This window comes from Eriocheir sinensis, chromosome 2 (assembly GCF_024679095.1).
Source record: "Eriocheir sinensis breed Jianghai 21 chromosome 2, ASM2467909v1, whole genome shotgun sequence".
NCBI lineage: Eukaryota > Metazoa > Arthropoda > Malacostraca > Decapoda > Varunidae > Eriocheir > Eriocheir sinensis.
Genome location: NC_066510.1, coordinates 19803810 through 19814130, shown reverse-complemented (window position 1 = coordinate 19814130; position 10321 = coordinate 19803810). Strand labels below are relative to the sequence as shown.

General features: G+C 39.7%; 1 protein-coding gene across 1 annotated transcript; it reads left to right on the top strand.

Annotated features, from left to right (window-relative positions):
• The first annotated feature begins 328 nt into the window (after positions 1–328).
• Positions 329–7808, top strand: LOC127001125 (uncharacterized). Its single transcript, XM_050865312.1, has 6 exons — positions 329–495; positions 917–994; positions 3432–3581; positions 4069–4183; positions 4539–4999; positions 6750–7808. The coding sequence occupies exons 3-6, from the start codon at positions 3474–3476 to the stop codon at positions 7299–7301; spliced, it is 1236 nt and encodes a 411-aa protein (XP_050721269.1). The 5' UTR covers positions 329–495; positions 917–994; positions 3432–3473; the 3' UTR covers positions 7302–7808.
• The last annotated feature ends 2513 nt before the right edge of the window (positions 7809–10321 follow it).

Below are 10321 nucleotides of genomic sequence, written 5' to 3'. Positions count from 1 at the left end.
CAAGTTATGAATATCACGGATTCTCTTTGCATGCCTGGGGAAAATGGCCTAGAATCGAGACATGGCAGGTGTGGCATTTATCTATGCCTGTTGAATCATGCACACCCCTGCGCAGACCCCAAGGCACTTGAGGAATGAAGGTGGTTTTAGTTAATATTACATGTTCTTTAGTGTTACAACGTGACTATACAAGTGTGTGATCATGCAAAGGGGGAATAACTGCTGCAAACTTAGAGTAAAATCATGTTTGACGATAAATATTTTTTGGGGATTCTGAGAAATCTCTGTTGGCCGCGCAGCCACGTCATGGCGAGTATAAAAAACAACGGGACCTGGCAACTCCTCTTAGTCGAGCTTCTTTTTCATATCAGGTGGATGTACTCCTCTGCTGTCTCCTGCTTTGTTGGCCGCCTCAATTTTGCGTACTCTGGAGTGTGTTAAGTCGACCGTTTGCTCTTGAGAGAAGCAGGACACGCACATAACACATTTGGGAAGGTAATTTTGCCTATATAGTGTATAACTGTGACTTAATTTTAATCTTACTCAATGGAATTTCCGCCACGTAACTTCCTGCAAACGCCCTTATATATTGATTTTTTTTTCTCTACTTTAAGGTGTTGATTGTAGCATTGGCTCGTCATTTGAGGTGTTGGAATGATTCAGAGCAGTGGCACATCAGCAGTAATGGCAATATTTATAACCTGCTGTGAAGGCCCTCGGTGTCCTGTTGTGTTAGCTGGCGGTGTCTTGCAGTGGGCGGCGGCTGTGTTCGGCCGTCACCATGATGGAGCGGTTGTGCAACACCTACCACTGCTGCCCTTCAATCGCCACATTATATTAGCTGTCATGTTTCGTCTATTTATGTTCTGCACAATTTAACTTTCCTCGGGAAACTAAAACCTGTTGTTTCCCCCAGGCCCGGCCAGACCGGCTTTCCCCCTAGGACGTCTACGAGTCCTTCAAGATTAATACTCAGCCATCATTGTCGGACCCAGTGAGTATTCGGATTGGTTCCCTTACTTTAACCTTTAACTCTACACTTACCATTTAAGCACTAGTCTTTATCAGGTGACACGAATCTGCTAACCACCATGAATTCCTGATTCCTGATTGATGAGAATTTTACTAATGTAACACGTAGTTACATGTTAATGTCAATGGAATGTAATTGTTATTTCTGTTGGTCTGATGAGTGCTGTGAATAGCAGAATCTGGCTCCAGGAAAACATGTATTGGTAGCATAGATAGCTACATAAGCATCGTATCAAAGAGTATTGCAGACAGTGACAAGGAATATATTCTCAAGAACCTTGCTTACGCAATTACATTCCAGTGTTTGGTATTACATGTTACCACCCCTTTAGGAATACTCTCAGTTCACAAGATTGACTCCAAAAAGCCAATTTGGTTTTGAGCATATCAGATGTTCCATTTTTACCATTCATTGGCTACTATATACATAATCAGTGCATCTCCTACTACTTGATCTCAAGTGTGATCCATGATGTGCAGTTACTCTCATATATTACACTATCAGTGCATGGGCTACTTCTTGATCAAGTGTGATCCATGATGAGCTGTTACTTACTCTGATATGGCTGCAGGTTAGAGGTCTTCCCTGCATGGTGACTGCTCATGGCTTTCTGCAACCCAGTTGGTAGCTGGGTTACAGGCACACACCTTCATCTCTAGTGTGGCACTCAAAAGCCAGACACCAGTTGGTGATTGAAAATAAAGTGGAGCTCATTGCAAGGCCCTAAAGTGGTTTGACTCCTACTTCATGAACATTCTCGGCCACTGAAATTTGGGTGCAATATATAATGACAAGACTTTAGAATTGATTGGCTGACAGAGGTCAACCCACATCAGCGCAGAAGGGAAACGGCTGCTTCAGGAATCCACATCTCAAATGTTTGGGTGTTCACTACAGCTACCACAATACTGGATACCTGAATATTCCAAGCAATAGAAAAGGACCGCTTAATGACACTGAAAGCCCCTGGTTCAGCCCATACTAGATTACAACTGTCATTGTCTCACAAAGCTGCAACTTACCAATCTGCACAATTAGTCCAGCATCCCTTGACAAGACAAATCAGGGGTATGAAAGATACAAACTCCTGCAACAAGCTGAAGACAGTAGAGCAGTAGAGGAGGCAGATAAGGTACATTGCCACCTACATCTGGAAAATACTTGAAGGAATAGTGCCTAACTGTCCTCAACCAGACACATGATTATGACAGAACTGGGCTACAAGAAAGAGACAAACATTCCCCAAACAAGAGTCTCACAATACCAAAACTCAACTGTTGGTCAGCTTTACCATCCAGGACCCAAAGATATTTAGTTGCCTGCAAAAAGAAATACGAAACCTCATCGACTGCTCTGTGGAGACATCCAGGAAAGAACTGTACATCTTCCTTGGCAGCCCATCAGACCAGCCTTTAGTACATGGTTACACACACCTCAGGGCAAGCTCAAACTCAATCCCAGACCAGCTGAACCTAAAGAAGAGGGACACTGGACTGGGGAGCAGTAGTGGACCACCATGAGTGTGAGGCTTGACCTCTTAACATCAGCATGTAATGAAATAAAAGTAAGTAAGTCACAATTTTAAGTCAATAAAATGGTGACCCTAAGAGGAGTCCACAGGAATTTCATAAAACTTGCTGCACATTTATATGGCTATCAGTGTAAGCCATTCAGCTGACCAGAACATGGTCTGTTGTCAATGAGAGATTCCAGGCCTATGATAGAGCTTCAACCTGTGGTAAGATGCTGTTTGCTCACCTAAAACAAGGGAAACTCTTGTTGCCATGAGATAATATCAATTTTAAAGGTGTTAGTAAGTATCCAATCTACTTATGAATGAATCATAGAAGTGATTCAGGTGATTAATTGCTTCAGGCTAGCAATATCAAAATAGTCTTACAATATGTCTGGGTTTGCATCCCTACCTGCAATTGATATGACTTAAAACAGTTTGGTATTACTCTAGAATTATATCCTACTCAAACTAGTGGTTGACAGTAATGCTTTCTGATAAGATTTTGTGCTTATCATCAGTCATAAGTTTCCATCATAAATTACTCGTTTGTGAGACACAAACAACTTGCTAATTGGTGCTAATTTACTATTTTATGATGTACTATTTAAGTGGCAATGAGTTGTCCTTAGTAGTGATAGGCTACTATCCATTAAGCTAAGGTAGGGTTCTGTTACTTAAGAGAGAATGAGGAGTGGTATATAGCACTCAGGTTCAGTAGTGGTCTGATCTGACGTCCTGATTCAGTTGTAATTTTGGAGTGCTAGACCTCAAGAAAACAAACTTATTAAGTGATTATTTAGTCTGGTTCTGAGTTTAGGCAGGATACAACTTTAATGCTTTGGTGAAGTTTCTCATCCCATGGCTTATGTTCCTCCACAACAGTCTCCACAATGGTACCTGTCAGCACCCACAACACAAGCACCTATGCTGCTCCAGCAGAACCCCAATCTGAGGGGGACCCTCGTAAAAAACGAGACTGGGTCTCCCTTCAGCTTCAAACTGGAAACTGCTGCAAACAGGACCACTGCCAAGGTAAAACAGATTTACTGTCACCTATTAACAAGTCAGATTATAGATTTTTTTTTTTTTTACATTGCAGCCTATTGCACCGGTAGGCTTCTCTTCCAGGTGATCTGGTGGGTCCAAGTCAAGGCTTCTTTCGGTGATGGTCATGGTCGGCCCAGCCACGTTCTGGCGCGAGTGGTGGTAATACCGCCTCCCAGAGTGGAGAAGAGACTTCAAGAGGAAATTAGATGCTAGTAGATGTTGTGACCTAAAGTGACTGAAGGGTTATTTTATTGTGTCTTTGAAGACTAGAAAATCTTTTAGTTCCTGAATAATTTTTACAATTCAATATTGAATCCTTTTCACATTGTTGAAAAGAGGATTTTCATGATTCACAAGCTATTTAGCAATCATGAATTAATAATAGGTTAGACATTGGCTCTATATTCCAATTAGTTCAAAAAGCAAAATCAATTAAATCAACATATCTTATGTGACGCCAAAATTCCTGCAGCCTACATGGGTGCCCAGGCAGAGTGGAGAAAGGGCCGACTTCATTGCTCAGGAACTGGGCTTGGTATCTACCTCTACCACCATCCCTTCGACTGAACTGCACCTTCTAGATGACAGTAAGTTTTCCCATTCAAGAATGGAGACTACTTTCAGCCGTTCATTTCATCTATGGCCTTTTTTTTTTTGTTTTTTTTTTTTTTTTTTACAGATTGCCCATATTGCCCTTTAAGTTTAAAATCAGTCGGCCTGTTATTTATAGGTTAGTGGATATGTCAACTTACCGACACAAACAATGATGATTGTCTTGAATTTTCACTAATATCTAAGGCTGTAATATGTATGCACAGGAGTTTAGGTGAATAGCATAAATTTAATGTACATTGGTTGGTTACATATTCAGAAGGCATTGTGTGCACCTCTTACACCCAAAGATGTGATATCTATGTTATGTTTGGCTTCATTTCTTTGCAGAGATGATTGACTGGGGTCAGAATGACAGTGGTGTCTACCTCAATGGTTTTGTAAGCCATGTTGAAGACTCCGTTTGTGATCCTCCAACAGGCACCTTAACTGCTGCGATTTTTGATGCGCAGCTTGACTTGGAAATGGGACTGGGTGATATGTTGCAGTTGCCCTCTCCTCCAGGGTCACCATCCATACCCCCAAGCATGACTGTCATGATGAACAGTGTCCTTCCCTCTGAGCGGCCCTTCTCTCCCTCAGAATTCCTCCACAAACCAGCACCATCACCTCAGCCTCAGCTGTGGGACAGTGACATCTCACCAGAGGAGAACAAGACTATTGATGAGATATTAACAAGTGCCTCAGATGAAGTGAAGTGGGACTACAGTCTGATTGACTTGGAGCTGTTCAGTCAAGATGGGCCAGACACACTGGAGTGTTTGGTGCAGGAGTGTGGCATTGAGGAGGAGGTAATGGGTTCATATCATTTGTAATGGTTTTTTGATAAGGTCTCTCTCTCTCTCTCTCTCTCTCTCTCTCTCTCTCTCTCTCTCTCTCTCTCTCTCTCTCTCTCTCTCTCTCTCTCTCTCTCTCTCTCTCTCTCTCTCTCTCTTTCTCTCACACACACACACACACACACACACACACACACACACACACACGCCTGCACACGTATATACAAGAAATGGACCTTAGAATTCAAGTCTACATATTCCATAGAAAATCATTTAAATTCTCTTGACTGTCAATGCCTTCCTGTTATATAAAGAAATTTATCCATTTATAAATTGGGGTTGCCTTAAAAAGAAGCAGCATAAATGGGATTTTTTAACGCGTTTTTATTTAAGTTGAATTTTAATACAGGAATGTAGTTTTATGTATTGATAGATATGTTCCACACCGATCTATTAGAATTTTAAAACCCATCATGATCTTCCTAAAAATAATCAGTCAAACAAGGGTTTTCTCAATCATGAGCAGAACTTCCTAGTCTCATGAGCTTGTGATCTAGTTGCTACGTAGATATAAAAGGATAATGTACCAGAGACTTCCCATTCTATTGCCTTTTATCTGCCACTACCAAGGAGAAACTGAGACACTGAGCATTAAGTAAGCAGTAGTCAAGCTTTCCTCACCCATCTATATCCTTTACGATACAAGTTAACAATAACAAACCTGAAAAAAATAATGGTCTTACACAAGTGTCTGTTCTTTGGATAACACTTCAAACCTTTTCACTATATATTACTTTTAAATTACTTTAAAACTGCTTATTTTAAATGGATTACATAAATACAAGAGAATAACAAACAAACAAAAAAATGTTTATAATAATTTTCCAAACTTACAAATGCTGCAGCTGCATCTGTAACTGGTTTCATTTCATCTGTCCACTCAAGAGTGTTGAATTTGAGAGGTGTGACACATGCGCATTGTAGCTCATGATTGGTTGAAAATTGGCCTGTCCGATATCATTGGCTACACATGATAATATTCAAGCTATCACTTCAATAATATATTTGAAATACATATATATATTGTGTATATTATATATATAAAGAACCCTTACACATTCTTACATAAATCCCAAACATGCTGATTTACATCAATAATATAATATACCATTCGAACACATGAAAGACAAACTTATATCAAACAAATGACTGATCATGTGCAAACCAACAATGGGTGTTAATTATTGATGAGCTTTATCTCATTTAAAGTATAGGCATCTGGTTCTTTTAAGTGTAGCTAAAAGGTATCAAGAATTTATTTCATGTAAATCACGTGGGTAATATTGGAAGTAGCACGAAACGTTACTGAATGTGAGGCTGAGCTATTTGGATTACTAACTGTAATTTACATGAATTAAATAATTGAAATACTCTTTATTGCACTTACAGAGGGAGATGTATTTTCATGTACTTGAAATGAGCTAAATAATTATTTCTTGTGTTTGTATGGTATTGATGAAACAAATAAGCATGATTGGGATTTAAAAGGGTGTGATGGCTTTTTAAAAAGTACACGAGCATTCAAATATATAGTTGCAAATAAATTTAATTTTCATCACAATAGTTTATTTTCACTCAATCATGAACTAGCAATGGGCAAATGCCACATCTACACCCATGAGTGGACAGATGAAGTGAAACTGACTATAGTGTTGTAACAATGTATAGGAAAATTCTCTTATGTATTTGTGATATTTCATTGCAGACTAAGGAGAAAGGCAACTTCCATCTTGAAGAAAATGGGCATGACATCTTGCCCACTGCCACAACCCAACAGGCTGTCACTGCACCCCAGCCACCAAGGCACAAGAGGGATAGTGTGGGGCCAGTGAGGATTCGAAAGGAGAGAAGAGTCAGCAGGAGGCCAGCTAGATTTAGGGATAATGTTCATTTGGATGAAGATATGGATACACTGACCGCCACTGAAGCCTCGGCAAGTGTCGATTCACTGGCATCCACATCTGACACCACCCCAACAGGAAGAAATTGCGTTGAAGAGCTGTCCTACGAGGAAAAGTACATTAGGTCACGCCAGCAGAACAACTTAGCCTCCAAGCGCTGCAGAGAGAAGAGGAAAGCAAAGTACCAGGAAATGGGCGAGGAACTGAAGACACTTGAGGAAAGAAACAACATCCTCAAAGACAAGGTGGCTAAGCTGACATCATTACGGGACCAATTCAAAAAGTTTGTTAATGAGGCCTTTATTAGAACAATGACAGGGAATAAAACACATGGTGATATGGTTAATATTTTATAAACTGAATAATGGAGACATCTGGGTGTTGAAATATAAGATCATAAAGTATAACAACAAGTAATGGCTGTCCTGTATCAGTATGTAATATGTAGTAGGAAGGTTAAACTGCTTTATATTAATTGATATCATATTGGCTGGTTTCATAAACTTACTGCTTCATAATGTCTTATGGGTAAGGTTTGTATAATACAGTTTAACACAATGAATGCTCGCATTCACGTTTTCATTATGATGTAGGACATGGATTTTATTATCTACATTTTTAGACTCGTGTTATTACTACAGAAGTTAAATAATAAGTTTAATCATATATGTTTTGAAATTGTCATTTGTAATATGAACATAAGTATTTAAAGAAGGCATGGTTAAGATTACCAGAATTTAGTTTTAAGTATAGAGGAAAAATATAATGCATGTGATTATACTGCCAAGACATACAATGCTTAAAACCATGTTGTCATTTACTATAGAAAACTAATGAGATCTGAAAATAAAGGTATGAATTTGCTTGTTCCACTAATTGAACATCTCCAAGCTTTTACTGATTATAATTATTGGTGTGAAATCATTGAAATCATGTTAGTGCAGGGGCACCATTGTATGAATTTTGTACTGATAATTGGGAAGTATTGAAGCAGAAACACTTTATTTTGGGAAAAAATAATGGCAAGTCCTGATTAAATGGAAAATTATTAATGCACTACGTAACCTAGCAATTGTGTAATCTAAGAGCTGAAGCACTGAAAGACTCGCCCGCAATGTTATTTCAAGTAAACCTGCTCGACGTTAATTTTATCAAGTTAATGCTAAAGGTGAGTAAAACCAGGCTTCCAGTAATATGTGATCCATACTAATCTACTAACTCAAATAAAACAAGGCAAAAATAAATTCAAAATATTTGTTGGAATTTCATACCGAGTTGTTACTTTATTCGGCTCCGTGGCAGGAGGGGTAGCGTTGTGGGTGGTACTGCAAACTTTCTTCATTCGTCCATCGTTATACAGATGCTAGCACTGACCCGTTTATATACAGAAGCAACGCCACAGACGATAGAAAAGAGGAATGCAAAAAGAAAAGTCCAGAGTAAGCTAAAATGAAGAAAAGAAAATAGAATAGAAGAGCAGCAGCGGAGGTCCACCTCAGCTGTGTCCGTAGTCGACGAGATTCAACAAAGTAAGTCAGTGGAAACAAAGTGTGGGCTACTACAGAAAAAAACAGCTCAGTGCAGGGTGAAGTATTTAAGTGTAGGCGGTGAAGTAACTGAGAGTGCGTAGTGAGGAATCTAAGTGTAGGCTACAGAGGAACCAAGGAGGACCTAAGAAGCGATACAAAGCGGAACAGCTCAAAAGAAGAAAAATAATAGTGAAGACAAAAGGGAGCTGCGTCTTATATATCATATCAAAGACTGACTCTGCCACGATACCATCATTTTTTTGGTTTAGAACGAAAAGAAAGTGAAACAAGTTACCTGGAGAGCCTTTTTGCAGACTACTAACAGTGGGCAAGTTATATGGAGGGAAAAAGAAATAAAACCACTTACAAGAATGCCGAAAAAGGTGGCTGGCCAACTTGACACGAGCTGATTTACCAGAAGCTGGAAAAAGGTATCTTGTGTGCAACGATGATTTCTTGAGTGGTGAGTATATATATATATATACAGCTTTAGTTTGAGGGATAACATTTGAATAGTCAGTTATTTAACCGAGAAACTCAGTGACACGACAATTAAAGTAACCTCCTCCTTGAAAGAATTGGGCATCTCTCTACCAGCCGTCTGGGTGGTTGTGCAGCATGCACCGCCTTCCTCCCTTGGGGTATATCCCCAACGAAATACCCCCCCCCCCCCTAAAAAAAATAAAAAAAACTCCCAGCCTTTATATTTATTAGCTGTAACTTCTGTAAGTAAATTGCTAATTCTAGCGTAACCGATTTTAACCCAACCTATAACATTACACATCACTTCAGCCAAGAGTCCCTTTATAGAGAGAGTCCCGAGTCCCGACATAGGAGGCCCTGTGTATAAGGCTGCTGGGCGGGTGGGCCCCATTTATTATTGGCCCTTCGAGCACCGCGCCGACTTTGAACTGAAGTATTAAAAACATAATTTTACCTATTTTGGAAGCGGATTCGGCTGCTTTTAATGTAGCAGTGCCTTGCTGCCTGGACTTCGGCTGTAGCAACATGCCACAGAGGGGACACAAAGTTTATAAATTAACTGCAAGGCCGCTGAGAAGACAGAGGTGTGCTAACAGTCAGTCGTCTTGGGAGGAAACCATCGGTTATGACTTATGACGGCAAGACACACACACTGCCATTGTGTGTCTTGCTGTCATAACCGCCCCCCTATTGTACTGTCAATGGAAATCATTGTAAGGCACAGCTACAAGGACTGAAACAATCGTTCACCTCGATCAGGTCCAGACATCGAAGTCGGGTATGAGGGAAGCTGTGGCCCTTATGGCCAAAATAATTGGATGTAATCTCTCCCACAGGGCTCTAGCTGGTATAACAGACTCACAATGGATATTTCACAGTCTCATCAAATTAAGGCCCCAGTCTAATAGACTGGACGTGTTACAAAAGTTTAGATGAACAGAAGTTAGCTTTTGGTGAGCCATACCTGTCTTGGTAAAACTCTAGAATCACACCCAACTCACTCTAAAAGTTAACACATTATTTTTTTTATATTGTATTTGATAATCATCATTCTGGTAACCGTTTCCATTATTATTACTCGTGTCTGAGATTTTAAAATTGCGGGGAAATATTACAATTTCAGCGGTGATAGGTTACATTATATAGGTTACTATTTGCTCATGTGATGGGTCTTCAGCTAGAAACTTCTCTAGGTAGGACCTTATAAGTCCATCTTTATATAATAGCCTAATGTAAAAGGTTGCACAGTCTTCATTTTCATGGGTACCAATGTCATTATAATATGTTGAAGACATTTTCCTACAGTATTCTCTAAACCTATTTCAACCCTCAAACATAATGAAACACGTTTACATGACCTTAGT

What these genes read in the sequence shown, in the direction of transcription:
- LOC127001125 (XM_050865312.1), top strand. Translation starts at nt 3,474, where the DNA reads ATGCTGCTCCAGCAGAACCCCAATCTGAGGGGGACCCTCGTAAAAAAC. An exon ending in ACTGCACCTTCTAGATGACA is followed by an intron (nt 4,184 to 4,538) that starts GTAAGTTTTCCC and finishes ATTTCTTTGCAG; the next exon opens with AGATGATTGACTGGGGTCAG. An exon ending in AGTGTGGCATTGAGGAGGAG is followed by an intron (nt 5,000 to 6,749) that starts GTAATGGGTTCA and finishes ATTTCATTGCAG; the next exon opens with ACTAAGGAGAAAGGCAACTT.